Source organism: Oryctolagus cuniculus, chromosome X (assembly GCF_051225735.1).
Source record: "Oryctolagus cuniculus isolate XC-2025 breed Fujian yellow rabbit chromosome X, ASM5122573v1, whole genome shotgun sequence".
Taxonomy (NCBI): Eukaryota; Metazoa; Chordata; class Mammalia; order Lagomorpha; family Leporidae; genus Oryctolagus; species Oryctolagus cuniculus.
In genome coordinates, this window is record NC_142888.1 from 29,965,714 (window position 1) to 29,989,612 (window position 23,899).

General features: G+C 42.5%; 1 protein-coding gene across 1 annotated transcript; it reads right to left on the reverse strand.

Moving 5' to 3' along the window:
• Positions 1-3,293: 3,293 nt before the first annotated feature.
• FUNDC1 (FUN14 domain containing 1) lies at positions 3,294-22,645 on the reverse strand. Its single transcript, XM_051827039.2, has 5 exons — positions 22,427-22,645; positions 21,574-21,730; positions 16,763-16,838; positions 8,776-8,904; positions 3,294-4,790 (listed from the first exon to the last, which is right to left on the reverse strand). The coding sequence occupies exons 1-5, from the start codon at positions 22,629-22,631 to the stop codon at positions 4,713-4,715; spliced, it is 645 nt and encodes a 214-aa protein (XP_051682999.2). The 5' UTR covers positions 22,632-22,645; the 3' UTR covers positions 3,294-4,712.
• Between the last annotated feature and the right edge of the window lie 1,254 nt (positions 22,646-23,899).

Sequence of the window (23,899 nt, forward strand, 5' to 3'; positions counted from 1 at the left end):
GAGGAAGAGGTCTTCCATCCACTGGTTCACTCCCCAAGCAGCCACAACAGCTGGAGCTGGGCCTATCCAAAGCCAGGAGCGAGGATCCGGAGCTTCTTTCAGGTCTCCCATGCAGATGCAGGGGCCCAACCACTTGGGCCATCTTCTACTGCTTTCCCAGGCCACAGCAGAGAGCTGGATCAGAAGTGGAGCAGCCGAGACATGAAATGGTGCACATATGGGATGCTGGTACTAGCAGGCAGCAGCTTTACCCAGTACACCACAGCACCAGCCCCTACTGCCTTTAACTCATTGGATATAATTAGAAGATATTAACTAACATTGGCAAATGAAGACAGAAAAATTAAAGTATAATATTTAAAGTAATAAAGGCAACCTTCATGGTGATTTCTTTTTCTATAATTAACATATTTCATTTGTATTGTATTTGAAATAAGAAAGCACTATAAAAAATAATCCATTTATGTGTAGAGGGGTGGAGAGGACTGTAGCAATAAAAAAATAACATGTCAAAATGTCCCTATATATCTTCCAAAACCCAGCCACAAGATAGCTATAGTTCATATAATGAATAAATCTTGGGAACAATCTTTCTGGCTGCAAACATAAAAATCCTCATTTTAGACAAAGGTAAGCTATATAGGCTTTTCACAGCAACCAGGTCTCACCAACTCATTTCTGATGGAGTCTCTGACTTATTGGGCTGCTATATAGAGAAGAAACACAGTTTACTAGGTTGACATTAAATTTAGCACTGTAATATGCTTTTCACATGCTTCTGTACTCATTCACATGAACTGAACATCTACTGTGGGCAAAGCCATAAACTACATGCTTTATGTGTTTAAGATTGCTTAACATGTAGACTACCTGAAGTAATGTCCAATGCAGTGGGAGAAAACTGCAAGAACAGGAGGCAGAACAAGTAGTACTACTAGGAATGGCAGAATTAGCGAGAGCACTGGTAAGATCTCACATTTGCACACAAGTATTTTCAAACACTGCAACAGATACTTACAAATGTATACATAAAAATGAAGCACAAATGCCTAGTACACTGCCTGGTTCACAGTAAAACCTGAATGAATGTGAGGCACGAGGCATCATTAAGAAAGATTATTTTATTTATTTGAAGGACAGAGTTACAGAGAGAGGGAGAAAGAGAAAGAGCGAGAGCGAGAGTGAGAGCAAGAGAGGTCTTCCATCTTCTGGTTACTCCCAATATGCTGCGATAGCTAGGGCTAGGTCAGGCCAAAGCCAGGAGTCAGGAGCTTCTTCCAGGTCTCCCAGGTGGATGCAAGGACCCAAGGACTTAGGCCATCCTTCCCTGCTTTCCCAGGCACATTAGCAGGGAGCAGGATTGTAAGTAGAGTAGCCAGAACTCAAACTGGCACCAATATGGGATGCTAGCACTATAGACCAGGATTTTAACCTGCTGAGTAACAGTGTCAGCCCAAGGCATCATTCTTCAGATCTTACTTGGTTAATCCTTTTATTAGGGTATAAGATGAAATAATTCACATGACTAATATATGACTTTGTTGAAAAGTAGCAAATTCTTGGGCTTCCAGTTATTTACTGATCAATTCCTTGGATCAGAGAGCTCATTTGATACCTTTTGTGGTTAGTTCTGATAATATTTTAGATCTATGTTTAACCCTAAGAGAAAATATCACCTGAAAGATACCATAGTGACTAACAGGAAAATGGTTTACTGCTGTTAACAGCAAACAGGGACTGGTGCTGTGGCATAGCGGGTAAAGCTGCCACCTGCAGTGCCAGCATCTCATATGGGCACCAGTTTGAGTCCCGGCTGTTCCTCTTCCAATCCAGCTCTCTGCTATGGCCTGGGAAAACAGCAGAAGATGACCCAAGTCCTTGGGCCCTTGCACCCACGAGGGAGACCTGGAAGAAGCTCCTGGCTTCTAACTTGGATCAGCGCAGCTCCAGCCATTGCGGCCAATTGGGGAATGAACCAGCAGATGGAAGACCTCTCTCTCTCTCTCTCTGCCTCTCCTCCTCTCTCTGTGTAACTCTTTCAAATAAATAAATCTAAAAAAAAAAAAAAAAAAAGTAAAGCTATAGTGTGCTCATTTCTTTCTTGCCAAATTAACACATTCTGATGCTGTGATCATGTTCTACTAAAGAAGGTTCTGGATCAAATGATTCGGCAGATGAATTCATTTCTTGTGAGATGTACAACGCAGCCAAGGTTCTTGCTATGCTCCCACTGTCGTGCTCTAATCCCACTGGCTAGAGAACTGATTGATTATTTGCCTTGGCAAGAGAGAAATTCTGTTTGGACACTCTCTTTAAGTTTGATGATACATTATTCACTGAGTGCTTGAGAAAAATGTAAAAAGGAAAAAACAGTCAAAATCCAATTTGAGTAGATTCCATTTGCAATAGCTAGAACAGTCTTTTTTTAAGATTTATTTACTTATTTGAAAGGTAGAGCTACAAAGAGAGAGAGAGAGAGAGCAAGCAAGTGAAAAGGCTTCCATCTGCTGGCTCACTCCCCAAATGGCCGCAATGGCCAGGGCTAGGGCAGGCCAAAGCCAGGAGCCAGGAGCTTCTTCTGGGTCTCCCATGCAGGTGCAGGGGCCCAAGCACTTGGGCCATCTTCTACTGCCTTCCCAGGCCATAAGGAGAGCTGGATTGGAAGAGGAGCAGCTCAGACATGAATCAGCACTGCAGGCAGAGGCTTAGCCTACTATGCCACACTGCCAGCCCCAAGTCTGTTTTTCAAATAAAACTTTTTATTGACTTAAGGCTAAAACAAATGAGTGACTATTCTTGTAAATATTGTAAAAAGAAGTTACAATAGCAAAATAAATAAATAAAGTGCTCTCTCTCAAAGTTTTCATTTCTATATAAGGACTCTCAAAGTGCCTATCTTTCCAGGTACCCCTCATTTGTCAGGTCCTCATATTCTAGTATTATTACAAAATTCTTCATAAGAATATCTGGATATCTATTCAATTGAAAGCTTGAGGGCAGACATGTTGTACCCCCCCCACACACCCTTTCTGAGTGAATCGTGCACAGAACACACATGAGCATTTTCAAACTGAACAAACTGAACCAGCTGTAAGAGCTTTCCATTGTAGCCTGCTTCACTGTATCACATCAGACAGGTGTGGTGCACAGAAGCATGGTAAAGGTTCTACCTAAAGCGACTTGACCAGACTCGTGAATATTTGTCCCTTTTCATCCACAGCCAAGAAAAGCTTAGCAAACTAGAAAGAGATAGCCTTGAAGAAGAACCAACAAGTATTTATAAGCAAAAGCACTTCATATTAAGAAAGTCTGAGATTTATTCAGCATTATATCTGAGGCACTAATGAGAATAAAGAAACAAATTTGAGTTCACATTTAATTTTAAGGAGTCTCATGATAATGAAAACACATAGTCTGTAACCAATCTTGAAAGTATGAAATGTTGTATGTTTACAATACACAAAAGAGACTGGGGGAATTGCCTATGACAAGTACATGGTCTGAAAACCTGCCAAGTCTCTTTTCAGTCTAAAGACTCCAATTTACATTTCTCTCTACCTTCTTCCCTAATTTCAACCTAGAACTGTGTGGACAAAACTAAAATCCGGAAAGCTTTTTTCTGGGCAAAGGAACCTTTAAGAGAGTGTGACATTGGCCCTGAGAAACAAGTAAGCTGGCCTAGTGTTCAAGTAACATAATGCTACCAAAAGCCTGAAAGCCTTGGTAGTTACATCTCAGACTAGATCAAGGAGACAATTCTCTTACAATGCCATGGTTACGCAGAAAATTAATGTTCTTGAGAAAGTAAATTCATACTACACTACTAAATCTTTTAAAGTGATTTTTACCTCTTGGTGAAGGGGCCAAACTAATTAGGATTTTCAGAATGAAAATGGAGGTGTTTTCAAAGTTAATAGTCTAAACCAATGCCCCAACTATATGTACCCTCAAACTAATGAGTCTGACTCGGGCTGTAGACAAATAAAACAAATAAACAAATTAGAAGCTGACACACAAGAAGATATTTTAAAAATGACAGACATCAAAAAAGGACAAAGAGCTTTAGACCATGTTTTACCTTTCCTTAGAAGAGCCTTCTTTGAAATGTACAGTTATTAAATAAGCAAAGTAAGAATTGCAAGAAAAACCTAAAAATTGGTTTTCGATTCCATCAGCAGAATCTATTTAACATCTTTAATAATTCTATTATTTCTAAAGCCTTCCACACAAGGGCATTGTGGTTCTTCAGTTTATTGCAAGGATATCTTTAAAAACGAAAAGTCTTACTATTGAAGCTATAATACAATTTTAATTATCAGTATTATACTGTAAAGCACAATGAATAACACCTTATTTAAACAGAGGCTAACACTGGGCAACAAGTCCAACGGATTCTTTTTTCTCTTCAAATCTACAACTAATGGTGATATTTTATAGGCTAGTTTCTAAAGAGACACAAATTTTTTAAAAATAATGAAAGCCATGTCTTGCTCAGGAATACTATTGTTCACATACCACATAGGTTGTTTTACAGCAGATACTAGTTTGTCAAGCTTCAGATGGCAAGATGCTAAGTTGTGAGTTCAGTTTTGTCCAGCTAGTTGGTTCTCCTTGCCCAGGAGACTCTGGCAGCACGTACTGTTGAGAGAGCATCCCGTCGCCTCCACTCCTGTTCTCACATTTGAATCCACTGTGGTAGAACCTTCATGTCCTTAAGAGGCAAGGCCTAGCAAAAAGCCTCCCACAAAGCCACTGGATATCACAATGTTCTGTTTGATAAATTCGGTTGCCTGAAACATGAAGTACATTTAAACACAAACACTCTTAATTATGGATGAAATCTGAAAACATGTTAAACGGAATAAGGCAAACAAAAAAGGACAAATATTGCATGATTCCACTTACATGAACAGTCAAATTCATGGAGTCAGGAAGTATAAGACAGGATCTGGCCTAGCAATTAAGACTGCCTGCATCCAGGGCCGGCGATGGTGGCACAGTGGATTAAGCCATGGCCTGCAGCACCGGCACCCCTCATGGGCCCCAGTTAGAGTCCTGGCTGCTCTACTTCCAATCCAACTCTCTGCTGTGGCCTGGGAAACCACTGGAAGATATCCCAAGTCCTTGGGCCCCTGCACCCATGTGGAAGACCAGGAGGAAGCTCCAGGCTCCTGGCTTCAGCTTGGCCTAGCCCTGGTCGTTGTGGCCAATTGGAGAGTAATCCAGCAGATGGAAGATCACTCTTTTTCTCGTTCTGTAGCTCTGCTTTCAAATTAATGAATAAATCTTTAAAAAAAAAAAAAAAAAAAGGATGCCTGCACCCCACATCAGAGCACCTGAGCTTAAATCTCCACTTTTGCTTCTGACTCCAGCTTTCTATTAATGCAGATCCTGGGAGGCAGTGGTGATGGCTCAAGTGACTGGGTTCCTACCACCCAAGAATGAGACCTGGATTGGGTTCCCAGCTCTCAGCTTCAGCCTAGCCCAGTTCCAGCCATTGTAGGCATTTGGAGAATAAACCAGCAGATGAAAACCCTGTCTCTGCCTTTCAAATAAATAAATAAAAAGAATTTTTAAAAGATTTATTTTATTTATTTGAAAGTCAGAATTACAGAGAGAGGGAGAGACAGACAGAGATCTCCATCCACTGGTTCATTCCCCAAATGGCCACAATAGCCAGGGCTGCGTCAGACTGAAGCCAGGAGCTTCTTCGGGATCTTCCAAGTGGGTACAGGAGCCCAGGCACTTGGGCCATCTTCTGCTATTCTCTCAGGTGCATCAGCAGGGAGCTGGACTGGAAGTGGGGCAGCCGGGACTTGAATTGGTGCCCATATGGGATGCCGGTGTCACAGATGGTGGCTTACTCCGATACGCCACAGCACCAACCCCAGTAAAAAGAATTTCAAAAAAGACAAGCATTTGCTGCCTGCAACCCATATTAGAGTGCCTGATTCAAATCATGGTTACTCTACTTTCCCATTCAGTTTCCTGTTAATGGAAACCCTAGGAGGCAGGAGATGACGGTTCGAGTACTTGGGTCCTTGCCACCCAGATGGGAGACCCAAATAGAATTCCTGGCTACTGGCTTCAGCCTGGCCCAGCCCTGACTGTTGTGGGCATTTGGGAAGTGAATCAGTAGATGCAAAATCTCTGTCTCTGAAATAAATGAAAATAAATAAATTTTTAAAAAATTTTAATTAAAAAAGAGAGATTACCAAGGGCTGGAGAGAGGGAAAAATTGTGGGAATTGGTGTTTAATGGGCACAGGGAATGAATGACAGGAGTGATAAAGTTCTAGAAATGGATATTGGTCATGATTGCAGAAAATATACTGAATGCCACTGACCTGCACACTTAAAAATGGCTAAAACAGCAAATTTTGTTATATATATTTTACCACAATAAAAATGCAAATTTTAAAAATATATTGAACCTGGAGCTAAGTAACATTCTCAACTATTTTCCTTAATTCAATATTCAACAAAAAATTCTATGCACCTACTTTAGCAGGTGCCAAACACCACATAAGATCCCAGAGCTGCCCACTGCAACCTGAAGGAAGCTGCCCATTGCACTCATAGCTGGACCCAGGAAGTTCCCTGGCTACCAAGATAGTGAGTACATGGGCAGCTATAAGCTCATGGGCACCTGTAGGGCAGATGTCAATGGTCCATTCATCCAATTATTAACACAGATAATTTAATACATTGCCACAGCAGGCACAAAGATATTTGTTAATAGTTCATTTAGCCAGTTAGAAAAAATGTGCAGGATCAAAAGAAACATCACCTTGGTAAAATGTTTAACCTAATTAAGATCACGAGGAAGCCATCAGACAGGGCCAGAGTGTGAGAAAGTCTGCCTAGATGCCTGCCGGTGCCAGGAAAGATGGGGAAAAAACAACAAGATGAGAGAACGGTTTAATCTAAGACTAAAGGAGACTTCAGAGACACGACAACCAAAAGCAACAAATTAATTCTTCACTAGGAAAAAATTCATTAAAAGTATTTTATAGAAAAATTTTAATATGGACTGTTCATTACAAAGTATTATGGTATCATGTTAAATTTTTTAATAACAGTGGTATTTGGAGTTATGCAAAAGAATGTCTGTATTCCTAGGAGAAACATGCTAAAGTTATTTAGGAATAAAGAACCATGGTGTCTTAAATAGCTTGTCAAAATAAAAAAAGCATAAATCTCACCCAGATACAGATAAAGCACATGTGGCAAAACAAAGAATTTGGTGATTTGGGTATTCAGTGCATTTATCTTTAAGTTTCTCAATTGGTTTCAATTTTTCATATTAAAAGGCTGGGGGAAAGCAAATGATGAAATACAAACAAAGGCTAGGGAACATCAAATTCACTTCCAAATAGAATACGAGATGCACAAAAATGTTAAAACTGATATATTAATCATATTGATAAACAGAAGGAATACATTTTCAAACTATTCTACCTCTAGAGAAAAATGAGGGGCCAGCTTCGTGGCACAGTGGGTGAAACCTCCGCCTGCAGCACCGGCATACCATCTGGGAGCCAGTTTGAGTCCCGGCTGCTCCACTTCTGATCCAGCTCTCTGCTATGGCCTGGGAAAGCAGTACAAGATGGCCCAAGTCCTTGGGCCCCTGCACCCACGTGAGAGACCCAGAAGAAGCTCCTGGCTTCTGGCTTCGGATCACACAGCTCTGGCTGTTGCAGCCAACTGGGGAGTGAAGCAGCAGATGGAAGACCTCTCTCTCTGCCTCTGCCTCTCTACCTCTGCCTTTCAAATAAATAAATAAATCTTTAAAAAAGGAGAAATGAGTTTTAGTTTTACTATACCTCGTATATACACATACACATTTACAAAAACAGGAAAGATTTGTGCTTTTTTTTTTTAATGTTTTTTTCTTCTACTTGAAAGGCAGAGTAAGAGAGAGAGAGAGAAACAGAGAAAGAGAGAGAGAGAGAGAGAGAGAGGGCTTCCATCCACTGGTTCACTCCCCAGATGCCTACAACAGCCAGAGCTAGCCAGGCTGAAACCAGGAGCCTGGACCTTCATCTGGGTCTCCCACATGAGTGGCAGGAAGCTGGAGTGGAAGTGGAACAGCCAAGACTCAAACCATCCATTACGGGATGCTGGCATTACAAGCAGTGGCTTAACCTAGTGTACCACAATACTAGCCCCCTTTTAAAGTTTTATTTATTTACTTACTTGAAAAGCAAGAGGAAGAGGGGGAAGGAAGGAGAAAGGGAGAGAAAGAGATCCATCTTCCATCTGCTGGTTCACTCCCCAAATGCCCACAATAGCCAAGGCTAGGTCAGGCCAAAGTTGAAGGCCCAGAACATCTGGTCTCCCACACGGGTGGCAGGGACGCAAGTACTTTATTAGCTGCCGTTTCCCATGGTTCGCACCAGCAGGAAGCTGGAACCCAGAGCAGAGCCGAAGCACTCTAATATTGGACGCAGGTGTCCGAAGTGGCAGTTTAATCTGCTGCACCACAAACCCAGTCCCCAGAGGAAAGAATGTGGAAACAAAAGGTATCAGCTTTTATATGCAGATCAAAGTAGGTAGGAGATGGGCAGAGGAACCTGTTAACTGCCAGAAAATTAATGACCAATTTAAACTGTGGCTTGATCCCACATTTTACTAGCACTCTAGATATAGGACTAAAAACACCAATTTTTTTTAAAAGAAGATAATCCCGTCACATTTGCTGCTAAGTGAGACCCATTCAACACCACCACCACCACCACCACCACCAAACAGCCAAAATTACGAATCATCTTACTTCTTCGATTATATTGTTGATTTCAGGTGCTGCTTTATTTGCTCGTTTCTTAATCTGTCTTTTTGCTTTGTTGACATCTTTTTCAACTCTCTTCCAATCAATCTGCACATAGCCACTGTGACTGGCAATCTGAAAAATGTAGTAAAAATGATTAATTCTAAACCGGCTAGGTTATTAACTAATCTATTACCCAGGAACATATGAACATTTAGATTTCAAGAGATGTACGGAAGTTATAGGTAAGACATTACTACTTACTCATGAATTTATTCATTCAACAGACACTGATGTCTACTCTGTGCAAAGCACTAATTATTTACGCTTCATGTCTGCTCTCCTTAAAGGACTTAGTCTCTCATTAGATGTGATGAACACAGTAAGAGAAGTATAGTGCATGATGGGAAAAAATTGCAAAATCTGAAATATAACTGTGCTATAATTCTATCACACCTTTTTGGAATAGAGAATCTGCTAAAAAGATAGACTATACAAATTATTTAGCTGATTAAAAAAAGTACCTTTTAATTAAAAAGATGCTTAATTACTAGCAATCAGAAACCCAACAGTTTTTGGGTCCCTAAAAGAAGTCTTGGCCGGCACCGCGGCTCACTAGGCTAATCCTCCTGCGCCGCTGGCACCCCGGGTTCCAGTCCCAGCAGGGGCTCCGGATTCTGTCCCGGTCGCTCCTCTTCCAGTCCAGCTCTCTGCTGTGGCCCAGGAGGGCAGTGGAGGATGGCCCAAGTGCTTGGGCCCTGCACCCACATGGGAGACCAGGAGAAGCTCCTGGCTCCTGGCTCCTGGCTGTAGCGGCCATTTGGGGGGTGAACCAACGGAAGGAAGACCTTGCTCTCTGTCTGTCTCTCTAACTCTGCCTGTCAAAAAAAAAAAAAAAAAAGTCTAAAGTAGCCCTTCACTAATTCTGACCCTTTACTGAATAATCATATTTTCTAATAATTGCTTCTGAAAGTAGAGTATAAGAGAAATAGGTTCTACCCAAGTTCCATACCATAAATCCTTTCAATAAAATTACAGCTAAATAACTATGAATCATGAGAAAGCCCTCACATGGTGCTACTGAGACGCTGCAAAATCTGCACAGGAACAACTGTGTGTGTCTAGACTGGTACAGGAAGTTAGCACCTCCAAATAATAAAATCAAAATATAATCACACGAGTAGTAAACAATTAAGCCACATATGCCACTGCAAATCACCCCTACTGAGCTTATGCTTCATCACCTTTTTATGTATCACTGTGACTTTAAATCACCCACAAAATATTTCAAATAATAAAACTATCTGGTTTTACATAAAGAGGTAGAATGGAAATCTTGGGTTCTACTTTCTCTGTGCATGACTCCAGAGAAGAACTTATCAACTCGTCTGCATTTCTTCCTGTATTTATTCACCTACTACCACTGCAAACTCCAGACTCAGCTGAACAGAGTGGTGAACACATCGAATGGCAAGTGCACGCTTGTTCTGGTAGTACTTGACCCAGCAGTTTGGATTGCAGCTCTGGAGGTAACGATGAACCTTAGAAAAAGGAGCCTTTTCTACATATAGATTGAAGACTCCTCACTTACTTGCATTAAGTAATCAAACTGGCTGATTTCTTTGAAGCTTTTACAGAATTTAACTTTTTGTCAATTCTAACATATCTTTTTAATCCAAAGCTTGTGAGAAGTACAAAGATCTTTATGTATGTATATGGCTTTATTTTTAGTTAGAGCAAACCAAAAACGTTATCTATGCCGCAACTCATCAGCAATTCCCAATGTAATTGTCATTTTCAAGACTCAACATTTTAAGTTACAAAGTTTTTCAAAAAATTCATCTTCATGCCATGAATTATCCTGGTAATGAAAAAAACTTACCTACATTCCCTGGCTAAAACCCTTACCTAACCTCCTAATGAAGCTATTTAATAAGATGGATTAAACCAATTCTCATCAGCAGTATTCTACACAATATCTAAAAATATTTTCATCATAGCCACTTGTCACTGAAAATTACTAAATTTGAGGTTATCTGAAATAGACAGAATGACCTATGTTTTGGGATAAAATGTCAAACAGTTGCAAGGAAAGTCAAAAAAAAAAAAAAAGAAAGAAAGAAAGAAAAACTCTGAAATACTACTTGCCTCTCTAGGGTTTCCTGATTTCTGCAAAGAGCGGGAGCACTCTCTCAGCTCCAAATACACCCTTCTGGCTCAGCTCGGCGCTGACCAGGTCACTAAATTTGTCAGTACCAGGGATTGAGAATGTTTATGTCCCTAGAGTCCCACCCGAATGTCAAATAGACAAATGACACACACTGGATGACTGTTACAAAGACAGTGAATAAAAACTAAAGCCCTGAAGCTGTGTTATCCAACCTGACTCAAATAGTGACTCTCCGCAACAAAGTGGATGAGCTAGATTAGCGCAAAGGGCCCTCTCTGGTCTACGAGCGAGTGAGAGGATGATCTCTGTCTGATGCTGAACTGACCTACTATCCCTGAGGAGATTTCCTGGAGAAGTTCACGGCTCTCTTCATTTAGAGGTCAATCTGGTCAGACTGAAGTTTACCAGTCCAAACGGGGCAGCATGCTCCAGGACAAAGATGCCCCAAGACAGGCACTCTACACTCGGTGGGGTTCAGGTACATCCAACCTAACTCCCGAATACTTTGGAAGAACTGACCAAACGGGACCCAATTCAGTCTGTCCACCCAGAACTCATCTGAGTAATTAAGGGAAATGTAAACCAACAGAAGCATCCGGTACTCCAATATGGGATGCTGGCATCAAAAGCGGTAGCTTAACCTGCTGCGCCACAACACTGGTTCTAACACTAAAATATTTAATGAGATTATGTAAAGAGGCATCATCAGAATAAAAGCTTCCAAGTTAAAAATAATGCCAGTCTATCAAGCAAAGATTCATGTCTGCTAGAAAGCTATAAATGAGTACATAGGGTTTTTGGCTTGTAAGCGTCACCATATGGTGATCTAACCAGGCTATTTTCATGGGGAAAATTCCCTCCACCCTTAAATCCAGATCTTTAAATCATTTTTCTTGGACTGGTCAGAATTCCCAGAAAAGGGAAAGCCCCATTACACATTTAGAGCTTCCATTAGTTTTTAGTGCCCAAATCTTAAACATAAGCAATCCAGGATCATCAAGCATGTAAAATGGCACTTAATATGCAACTAAAGACTATAACATGCAAGATGTTCAAAAAGTTCATGGAAAATGTATATTATGAACAAATCAGGAGCCAGCATTGTGACGTAGCAGATAAAGACAATGCCTGCAACACTGGCATCCCATACAGGTGCTGGTTCAAGTCCCAGCTGCTCCATTTGTGATCCAGTTCCCTGCTAATGGCCTAGGAAAAGCAGCAGCAGATGGCCCAAGTGCTTGGATACCTGCACCCACATGGGAGACCTGGAAGAAGCTTTCGGCTCCTGGTTTTGCCCTGGCCCAGCCATGGCAGTTGCAGCCATGTGGGGAGTGAACCAGCAGATGGAAGATCTCTCTCTTCTCTCCCTCTAACTCTTTCAAATAAATAAAATAAATCTTTGGAAAAAAGAAAAAACTATGTGTGGTGGGCAGGTGTTGTGGCTCAGCAAGTAAAACCAACACTTGGGACACCAGCAGCCCACAGCAGAGTACCAGTATAAGCCCAAGCTACTTCGCTTCTGATCCAGCTCCCTTCCGCTGCTCGTCAGAAAGCAGCAGCAGATGGCCTGCCCAAGAACTTACGTGAGATCCAGATGGAGTTCTGGGCTACTGGCTTCTGCCTGGCTCAATCCTGGCGATTGTGACCATTTTGAATCAGCAAATGGAAGATCTGGGTCTTTCTCCCTGTCACTCTGCCTTTCAAATAAATAAATAAATCTTATACCCACAATGCAAGGAGGCTGAAGATGGGAGCCAGAATTCAATCCAGGTCTCCCACAGGGGTGGCAGGGACTCAATTAGTGGAGTCATCACAGCTGCCTCCAACATCTGCATTAGCAGGAAGCTACAGTTAAGGGCTGGAGCCAGAAATCAAACCCAGGTACTCCAACATGGGATGCAGGCATCTTAAACAGTGGCTTAAACGCTAGGCCAAACACCTGCCCCTTTCTATGAACTTTTAGAAGCACCCTGATAAACAAACACGGAGGGGGTAAGGGGGGAGTTAGAAGAATAGAGACTATGTAGGGATAAATTTAAAAAAACAATCACTTATGTCCTCACATAGATTTAAAAAGATAATGTATAACTGAAAGAACTTTCAATGGCCAAAGCTGGAATAATATGAGGAACAAAATAGTATTAGATTATAAACCAAGGCATAAAATAAATGTCTATTAGTTAATGCTGTAAATGAATTAGATAAATTATAGTATAAATTAATAATTTATATAATTTATATTCAACAACTTGTCCAGGGGATCTATATATCAGCAAGTACAGGAGGAAAAATTAGAAGAAACAAAAAAGCAGGAAATCATTAGCTAAATAAATATCAAGAATATTCCCCCAAACTGAAACAGCCCTTTGAGTTTCCAGTGCAATGAACAAAATAGGGCCATAGCAAAGCATATCAATGTGAACAATTATAAACAGGGGACAAAAGCTGAGCTTGGGCCATTGCACCCATGTTGGGAGTGAACCAGCAGATGGAAGATCTCTGTCTCTCCCTCTCCTCTCTGTAACTCTGCCTTTCAAATAAATAAATAAATTTTTTTTTTTTTTTGACAGGCAGAGTGGACAGTGAGAGAGAGAGACAGAGAGAAAGGTCTTCCTTTGCCATTGGTTCATCCTCCAATGGCCGCCGTGGCTGGCGCGCCGCGCTGATCCGATGGCAGGAGCCAGGAGCCAGGTGCTTTTCCTGGTCTCCCATGGGGTGCAGGGCCCAAGCACCTGGGCCATCCTCCACTGCACTCCCTGGCCACAGCAGAGAGCTGGCCTGGAAGAGGGGCAACCGGGACAGAATCCGGCGCCCCAACCGGGACTAGAACCCGGTGTGCCGGCGCCGCTAGGCAGAGGATTAGCCTAGTGAGCCGCGGCGCCAGCCAATAAATAATTTTTTTAAAGTATTATTTTAGACTTAACAGGAACACTGGAACTCAAATGACAATGGAGCAGTATCTAAACCCAGGTAAACTATCAATCAAATGTAAGAATGAAATGAAGAATTATTCAAACATGCAAAGTCTTAAAAGCGATACCCCCCATGCACAGTTTCTCCAGAAGTTACTGGAGGATGTGTTCCTCTCAAATAAGAGAACAGATCAAAAAGATATGAGATACAGTAAAGGAAACAATCCATGACAAAAGCAAAGGGAATATCCACGAACAGTACTGAAGGGAGATTCCAGGATAAGAGATATACACCAAGCCTAGACAGGGAGCAGGACACAGGACTCTGGCACCAAGTCTGTCCCCAAGATTCAACTGACAGGCTAGTTCACGCATATGACCACAATGACAGGAGAGTCAGACAACCAACAGTTGTTCAGTAAATTCCAGGCAGTGATCGAACACAATTATGAAATAATAATATGCAGGGAGCAGAAAGCATTCAGGTGTGTGAGATGGAGGGCAGGTATGGAGAGGACAGTTCAATAAACAATAGCCAAATTTTCATATTCCATAATGCAAACTGTTCCACATTCCAACAGTTACCATCTAAGACTGAAAGATTAAGAAATGCCCAGTTAACCTGTTTTGGGAAAGGAGAATCAGCTGAGTTTAAGGTGGCTGCCTCGAGAGAGGTAGAAACGGGTACTGAGGCAAGGCAGAGGATGACTCTAAGCCTTGTACAACTATCTGACCCTGTGAATTATGTATATATTCATAACAAACAAACAGAGACATATCATTATTTTTTAAAGATGTATTTATTTATTTGAAAGGAAGAGTTAGAGAGGGACAGACAGAGAGAGGTCTCTTCCATCCATTAGTTCACTCCCCAAATGGCCACAATGGCCAGGAGCCAGGAACTCCACCAGGTCTTCCACATGGGTATGAGGCTCAAGGACTTGGGCCATCTTCCACTGCTTTCCGGTGTATTAGCAGGGAGCTATATCAGAAGTGGAGCAGCTGGGACTTGAAACAGCACTCACATGGGATTCCAGAATCAGAGGTGGCAGCTGAACCTGCTGCACCACAATGCTGGCCCCTATCATTGTCTATTTTAAGACAGCATTGTGATAAACAACTACTGGAAAACAGTATTGCTACTAGAAAACTAGCCTGTGTTTTCGGGGCTAGTTATATTTGTGGGAAAAACTGGCTTGACGCAGACAGGTTCTTCTACCTTAAAGGCTTCAAGGAACACGTGGACTAAGTGGAAAAGCAGCAGGTGCAATGGCAAACTGGATTTCAGTGATGCACATTGAGGGCCACTGAAACGGACTATTGAAAAATGGACATATATAGTAGAATAAAATATATAATGCTGGGGCCAGTGTTATGGTACAGCAGGTTAAGCCACAGCTTGCAGTGTTGGCACCCCATATCAGAGTCCCGGTTCAAATCCTATCCATCTCCCTGCTAATGCACCTGGAGAAGCATTGGGCCCCTGCCACTCACATGAGGGATCCAAAATGCAGTTCAGGGCTCCTGGCTTCAGCCTGGCCCAGCCTTGGCCACTGTAGCCGTTTGGGGAGTGAACCCACTCCACCTTTCAAATAAATAAATAAATCTTTTTATTTATATGTGTGTATATATAAATACACACACACATATATACACACGTGCACATACACAATGCTCTCTATTCTATTAACATTTCTGGAAAGTCTGCTTTAGTTCTGTACCCTTCTACACTAACAGAAAGGACAACAGTTTTCAAAACGGCTATAGAATTAAGTAGATTGTGAGCTGTTTACTAATCAGCCTTTTTAAAGACACATTCTTTCTACCAGTGACATCATTAGGAGTAATCATGTTATTCCTTGTGGTAAGAGGTGAAAAAGAAAACGATTAACATCCAAATTTAATCCTTTGGATGAATATCCCAGCATTTGTACAGAACTGAATTTTACCTAAGCTGATTTTGACTTGGATTTATATAAAATCAAGAAAATACTTGACACGTACGACTCCAGTCCCTTTGTACTTAAGGCACCTACACTGATTATTGCATGATCAGTCGCTTAGGTGCTAAAGTAAGATTCTGATTGCTGTGAACATCAATCATTTTTTAAATCTGGTACAACTGACAGTTTGCTGTATCTTCAAAATTACTGCTAACATTCATTCCCAGAGATTTTCAATTTTGGCATTTACTAGATTTGATCTTCAAGGAATGATATTTTTGAGAAAATATATGCCAAACAGACATAAATGCCAGATAATGTCCTGATAAACATCTTCTAACGGCAAAGCATTTCTTGATCTTACTCTAAAAGGGAGATGAATGAAACTAAAATTTCAAATCCATCTGCCTCAGAAATAGGATTATGGATGATTTTTTAAACCCAACTTTCCACTTTCTATATTATTACGGTTCTTCCGGTTTTTTAAAAAAATTGTTAGAAATCGTTGATAGCAGTTTCTTCTGAGGAAAAACTGAATGGTTAACAAACAGGAAAAAAGAAACCTTTTGAATTTTATATGCTATGTTTAAAATGGTCAGAATGAGTAAGTTATATTATTGAAATGTTTAATCTGCTAGAGAGAGGCTTCAAGGGAAATCTGGATAAGTAATAAAAATGGACTTTAAAATTCATTTTAATTTTTGAATTGTAATAGCTGTCTTAATAGCTGGGATCAAACTACGCTTAGTGAACTTGGAAGTATTTAAGTTACTGTCTTTCATGACAGAAGCCAGCTTTCAAAATTCATTATACTTTGTTCCCATAAACATGTCTAAAAGGAAAATTCTACCTTCTACTAAAATGGACAAAAAATAAAATGGACAGAAGTAAAATGGCTAGCCTTGACTTTCTCAGTTCCCAAGGGCTACCTATGTAAGCAAAGGCAAGTATGTAAACCTAGGACATACCTGAAGGAGAAGAAAACCACCACCCACTGCAGTTGCTGCAAGTTTTCCAACTTTCTGGAACAAAAATCCTGCACACCTTGAGTGAAAGAGATAATAAAAGATGAGAACAATCAATGGTGTACTAAACCGCTTCCACTTTTCGTTACTTCCCTAATAAAATCTTAAAGCTTTCCCATTTCTTCTGACCATGCCCCTTATCTGCTCAGAAACCCTCAGTGTTTTCCTTTGGTGATACAGCTTAGTCAAATGCACAATCTAAAATATATGAGATTTGCTTCAAAATAAAGGATAGAGAAAGAGAATTTATGGGGGGAGGGGGGAGTGGCTACTGAAACTCAGGGGTTCATTATCCTCCTTCTTCTACATTTGCGTAAGTTGAAATTTTCCACAATAAAAACGATTTGTTTTGTTCTGCCTAATACAATCAAGATGTTCCATACGCCTGACTGACCCTCACCCTACCCAAACCTTCTGCTCCAATGCAAGTACTTTCCAAATAGGTCATCACCTTTGTTCAAGCGATTAATCTCTCTGCTTTCCGCCTAGCTCTGCCAAAGCTTTCCAACCCTTCCAGGTCCAGCTACAGTTCCACCTTGATGACACTTCAGCCCACATTTCTCACAGCTTCCTTATCTATGCCTATTTTTGTATTAAACCTGTTTTGTCTCATCTATCCTGTCAAAGAGTATCAGCCCATACTTCAGTTGTGAATAATTATCTCCTTCAGTGAACGCACACTCCCTTCAGTAAGATTCATACTGTGCAAAAGAATCAAGGGTTCCTAACTCTACCCTTCTACACCACTGAATGGTGTCCCCCCAGAATTTATGTCCTCTGTTGAACCTCAACACGTGACCTCATTTGGAAATGGGGTCACGGCAGATATAGTTAAGATGGGGTCATACTGGGGCAGGGTGAGCCCTTAATCCAACCCGAGTCACAGCACAGAAGCACAGACCACAGAGGGAAGATGACCACGTGATGACCGAGACTGAGATTGGAGTAATACATCGTCGACAAGCCAAGGGATGTCAAGGATTGCTGGCAATGACCAGGATCTAGGAGATAAACAGGGAACAGTTTCTCCCCCTGAGCCTCCAAGAGGGAAACGATGCTACTGACACCTTGACTTCAGGTTTCTGGACCCCAAAACTAGGAGAGAATACAATTCTGTTGCTTCAACCTGCCGAGTTTGTGACACTTCGTGACCTAGCCCTAGGGAACTAATACATCTTCCTAAACGGAAATTTCACCTTCTCAGTGCCATGATAGACTTCTCAAGCACCACAACCACACAATCAAAATGTCCCAAAGCAAACAGCATCTTTCCTGGCACACCGAACGTTGCTAAGGTCCCAGCATACATGTGAGAGCACCCTTCCCCAAGATCGCCACCTCATACTCACCTCAGGTCCTGCCTCCTACATCCTTGCTGTAACTGACTGCAAAATTCTGTATATAAGGGGTCTCCAAAAGGTTCATGGAAAATGCATATTATGAAAAAAAAAACTATTCATGGATTGCAAAATCTTTTGCACCAAAAGAACACTTTTTTTTTTTTTTTTTGACAGGCAGAGTTAGAGAGACAGACAGAGAGCAAGTTCTTCCTTCCGTTGGTTCACCCCCCCAAATGGCCGCTACAGCCAGGAGCCAGGAGCCAGGTGCTTCTCCTGGTCTCCCATGGGGTGCAGGGCCCAAGCACTTGGGCCATCCTCCACTGCCCTCCTGGGCCACAGCAGAGAGCTGGACTGGAAGAGGAGCAACCGGGACAGAATCCGGCACCCCAACCGGGACTAGAACCCGGGGTACTTGCGCCACAGGCGGAGGATTAGCCTAGTGAGCCGTGGTGCCAGCCAAGAACACTTTTAATACCATTTTTCCACACACTTTCTGAAGCACCCTAGCACTCTATTTCCAAAACATTATTTGACTCTGCCTTCTCCTTTCCATTCTCAAGGGTATCATTACCTTGCATGACTCAGGCTCCCATTACCTCCAGACTACTTGAAGGGGCCTCTAACTGCTCTTTATACCTCCCATGTCTCCTAGCAATTGCCCACCCAGATTTTTAGTTTCAATTTGTCATGATCAAAAACCTATAGCTACCTACAGATAAATCAAACCTCCTCAGCCTCCCGTTCATGTCCTGAATCGTTAACTGGTTAGGCTAATACCTATTAACTTCTCCTTCACACACAACACATTATGGCAGCAGTTTTATACCCTTAGAAAACTGCAAAAATCTAAATCTAAATTTAAATGTCACTGAATCTAAAGTCACTGCAACAAATAATTCGTGTAATAATTCGAGTCCTAATACACAGCTCCTGGGCTGACAACTGGCTATAATCCAAATGTATGTATTTCTATACAGACCAGGTCCCCAGGTGGGGGAGTCAGCAACAAAGGCTCAGAAAAGGGGGAAGAGGCAAGCAGCAGCAGGGTGTCCACACTACTCCAGGGAGCGAGCTCCACAAGCATGTGTGTCCACTGCTTGATGGCATTAGTCACTACAACGAACCTACTAATTCCCACTGCTCTGTCTCTAGGCTCTCCAAACACACATCTGTCAATTACGGGCCTTCTCACCAAGTTTAGTCTACAAGAACACATACAATGACTTGATAATCCCATTTTTCAAAATTTTTTATAAGTCTAGGCTTTAGGGCCGGTGCTGTGGCATAGCAGATAAAACTGCCGCCTGCAGTGCCAGCATCCTATGTGGACACTGGTTCAAGTCCCCTTTGCTCCACTTCCAATCCAGCTCTCTGCTGTGGCCTGAGAAAGCAACAGAAGATGGCCCAAGTGCTCAGGCCCCTGCACCCGCACGGGAGACCCAGAAGAAGCTTCTGGCTTCGGAACTGGTCCACCTGCAGCCATTGCAGCCATTTGGGGTGTAAATCCTCTCTCTCTGCCTCTGTTAAGTCTGCTTTTCAAATAAATAAATAAATCTTAAAAAACAAAAACAAAAAAAAGTTTAGGCCTACAATCCCATTAGCCACTCACCTATCACACCAAATTGTGAGCTTGTTTAGGCAAAGGGCCATCCACTGAATTATGGGGATGTAGGTATAAACAACTTGTGGAAAATTAGTTGAGCGACCAGGGCTCTAATCAGGCATCTCTCTTCTAATTGCAAGCTTTTTAAAATTTAGTACTATTAATAAGTAGACATCATGAATAACAACTACACTTCTGTGTCACAGAAATCTTCACAATGAGTTTCTCTCATCAAATGGCATTTACAAAAAGGCACTGAATGTGCCAGTGTCCCAAGGTGCCTGTACAACACAAATCAAAAATTTTAATTTTATACTTATCAAGAAGAAATATGTAAATAATTAAATTAAATCAATGTAACATGAATTTAATTTAGAACCTAAGGGAACAAAATGACTAGTCACAAGTTAGGCACCTTCACAAACTTTAAAAATTCTCTCCATTGATGAACATTTAAAATAAAAGGGCAGGGGTGCCAGCAGGGGTGGGAGTGAGGTCTCTGCTAGGGATACCCTTATCCCTTATTAGAATATCTACCCCTTCCCTGTATGTCCTTAGCTCTTCATGATCAGCAAGGGAAAATACTGGACAGAAAGGCGGGAAAACTCATAAAGAAATACTTAAAATGTGAAAGTTTGTAAATAGTCTAGTCCAGAATGATGTTGAGGCAGAGTCCGGTTTCTATAGAGATGACTTTTTTCTTTTAAATTCCTTACTGTGTAAGCTCTGTGCTTCTAGAGTGTGGGAAATGACTTGGGGAGGGTGGCACCCAGCAAAGGAACTGTTGTGCTATTTGTTCAATTTCAATAAAATTATTTGTAGATTTTGCAAAAAAAAAAATATATCTGACTCAAGTCCTGGCTACTCCATTTCTGATCCAGCTTCCTACTAATGTGTACCCTGGGAAGGAGGGAGCAGATGATGGCTCAAGTACTTGGGCCTCTGCCACCCATGTGGGAGAGCTGGACTAAGTTCTGGACTCCTGGCTTCAACCTGGCCCAGTCCAGGCTGTTGTATTTGGGGACTGAACCAGGGATAGAAGATCGATTGATCGATCGATCGATCTCTCTCTCTGTCTGCCTTTTAAATAAAACTAAGAAAAAAAAAACTAAAAATAAAGCATCAAAGTTGTTTTTGCCTCCTTATTATCTGGCTAATCTTTTATTTCAAGAATAACAGAATTAGACCCAGAGTAGCAAGTGTGTAATCATGTAATCTGAAATGCTACCTCCTTAGGTTAATGCTTACTGAGCACTCCTAAATGCACAGCACAATATTATTAGAGTACGCAATCAGTCCCTTTAATTCTGACACAGAAGCAGTGCCCTCCAGCTCCTCTGTAGAGCGGAATCACCATCTGCACCAGCCCACAGACACCAGATTCATCTGCATCATCATCAACAATTGTTACGCTCTCTACAAGGGCTGACAATCCTTGAGGCCACTTCTGCAGAGGGAAGTTGCCCACAGATTTTTTCCAGCTGTTAGCACTGACTGACAAGGAAAAATGGACAGATAATTAGCTATCACCGAATCAGATCCACTACATTTGCTAAGAGTGAGAAAGGGGAAAATCTATAAAGAATCAGAGCGAGAAGGGAAGAGTGGAACATCGGGTGGGCTTTGAGGGAGGCGATCACCCAAACCTCACAGGCAGCTTCTGAATGCAGAGGCTCAGAGAAAAGCCTCAAGTTAGTGCTCTATGGGCATGAACAGTGTACTCCCTCTGAACGTGCACTGGGACTTCGGCCCATGTAAAAAAGGACAGCAGCAAGGCTACCAATGAAATGGAATGAAAAAGATGTTCTCACCAGCCAGTCACGCCACCCATTACAATCTGGGTAGCTACTGAGTATTTTTCTACCATAGGTCCCGAGCTGTGGCCAAACACTCGATTCCACCAGTGGTGTCTTCTTGCATACTCAGTTAAATCCAACACTTCGTAAGAGTCGTCATCACTTTCATAGTCTTCAAAATACAAAATGGAAAAAAATACATTCAGAGTCAATCAAAAGTCAGAAATGTCCTATACCTTTTGTTCTGTTACAACTCATTGTTAATTTCTGGCCTACAGCTAAAAATGCCCAAATGGAAACTATTGAGTTGAATTCAATTCCTGGGACTAGGGTCTCAGGAATAAAAGGCCTGGCAAAGGCCCGGGGCTCAGCCCGGGGCCACGGAGCCAGGACCCAAGATACACGGCAATGAGGATCACACACGAATCTCACTAGGGTCAGGGTCAGAGTAAGGTCCATTTTCACCAGTCGGAGGAGGGGGTCCTCCTTTCGCATAAAACCAGTCAGGAACCAGCGTGGAGAAAACCACGTTAGAATCAAGACTCCAAAAAAAAAAAAAAAAAGTGCAGATAGAAATGACGGGTCAGAGGTAAAGGTAGGCAGGAGGGAGGGCAGGGCAGGAGGTGGGCTGTGTTGGGGGTGGGTGAGGGTCACTCTCCGCCCGAGTTCCGCAGGCAAGGGAGGGAGACGTCTAGTTGGGGGCGGGGGTGGGGAGCAGGAGTAATCGAAAGGGCTGCCTCAAAAAAAAAAAAAAAAAAAATAGAGCCCTGGGAACCCTGAGGCAGACGAAGGAAAAAAGACGACCCGAGAGCAAGGTCGAGAGCTGTGAGCCGCGTCCCAGACACTACTTCGGGCCCTGGCCGCTCACCTTGGGGAGGGGGGTTCCGGGTCGCCATGATACCGCCGGCGGCCTGTTCTGGGGTGGTCCCCGCCCGCCCTCCTTTCCCCCAGCACTGTAAGGGCCGCTCTAGGCCGAGGTAGACGTCTATGGTTTCTTTTTCCCTCCTCTCCTTCTCCTCCTCCTTTTTCTCCTTCTCCTCCCCCAACGGGCGCGTTGTTCTGTCTCCGCCCATTCCCGCGCCACGCAAAGCCTTCTGCGCATGCGCAGAATTCCGGGTTGGGGGAGGGGATGGTGGGCTCGCGGCTCAGCGGGGCCTTATAGGAATTGTAGTCTGTTGCCCTACGCAATTCTCACGTGCTGGTGAGGGTCGTCTCCAAGAACTGCTGTAACTTGAATTTCTTGATTTTGTTTTAAAGAGCTTCTAGACGACAGGATGGGCTAGAGAGGCATCACGTGGTGGTATAAAGGGAAACCAGCTTGACATTGACAAAGTGTCACACTTTAGTTGGAGGCTACTCAGAGCTCTCTTTTTGGTCAGGCCTCCTGCTAAGTCATTTTAATGAAGCTCTCCCAGTCCTTAATATCTAATCATTCTCAGTATCTGTTCAAATGCCTCATCCCCCAACCTTGATATCTGCTCACGCAAGCAAGCCCGCCTTCCTCAAGAATACTGTTAAAAACATTTAGCAAAAATGCCCCTGGGGCCAGCGCTGTGGCACAGTAGGTTAATCCCATAGGGGCGCCGGTTCCAGTCCCAGCTGCTCCATTTCGGAACCAGATCTCTGTGGACTGGGAAAGCAGCAGAAGATGGCCCAAGTGCTTGGGCCCCTGCACCCTCATGGGAGACCCAAAAGAAGCTCCTGGCTCCTGGCTTCAGATGGGCCCAGCTCCGGCAGTTGCGGCCATTTGGGGAGTGAACCAGCGGATGGAAGACCTTTCTCTCCGTCTCTACCTCTCTCTGTAACTCTACCTCTCAAATAAATAAATAAGAAATCTTAAAAAAAAAAAAATCCCCCTACCCTTGATGCTTCCTTTGGGTAATAGTCCACCCATTGGTTCCCTCACCTTTAATCATTGGCTACAAATCCCCAGTTGTCTGTATTTGTTTGAACCCAATGCCTTATCCCTATAGTGATAGTCTTGACACCTATTGCAATAGTTCTGAATATAGTTTTCCTTACCATTTTAATAAGTGTCAGAATAAATTTTAACAGTATTTCACTGTACCACAATTCCAGCACCTGAGGAAAGGACTTTTTATTTTTTAAGAGCTATTTATTTGAAAAGCAAAGCGACAGAGAGAGGGAGAGACAGAGAAAAAGATCTTTCACCTGTTGGTTCACTCCCCCAGTGGTTACAATAGCCCTGGCTGGGCCAGAATGAAGGCAGGAGCTAGGAGGCCAGAACTGGTTCTCTCCTCCAAATGGCAGGGGCTGAGCTAAGCTGAAGCCTGGAGTCCAGAACCATATGTGGGTCTCCCACATGAGCTGTGGGATCCAA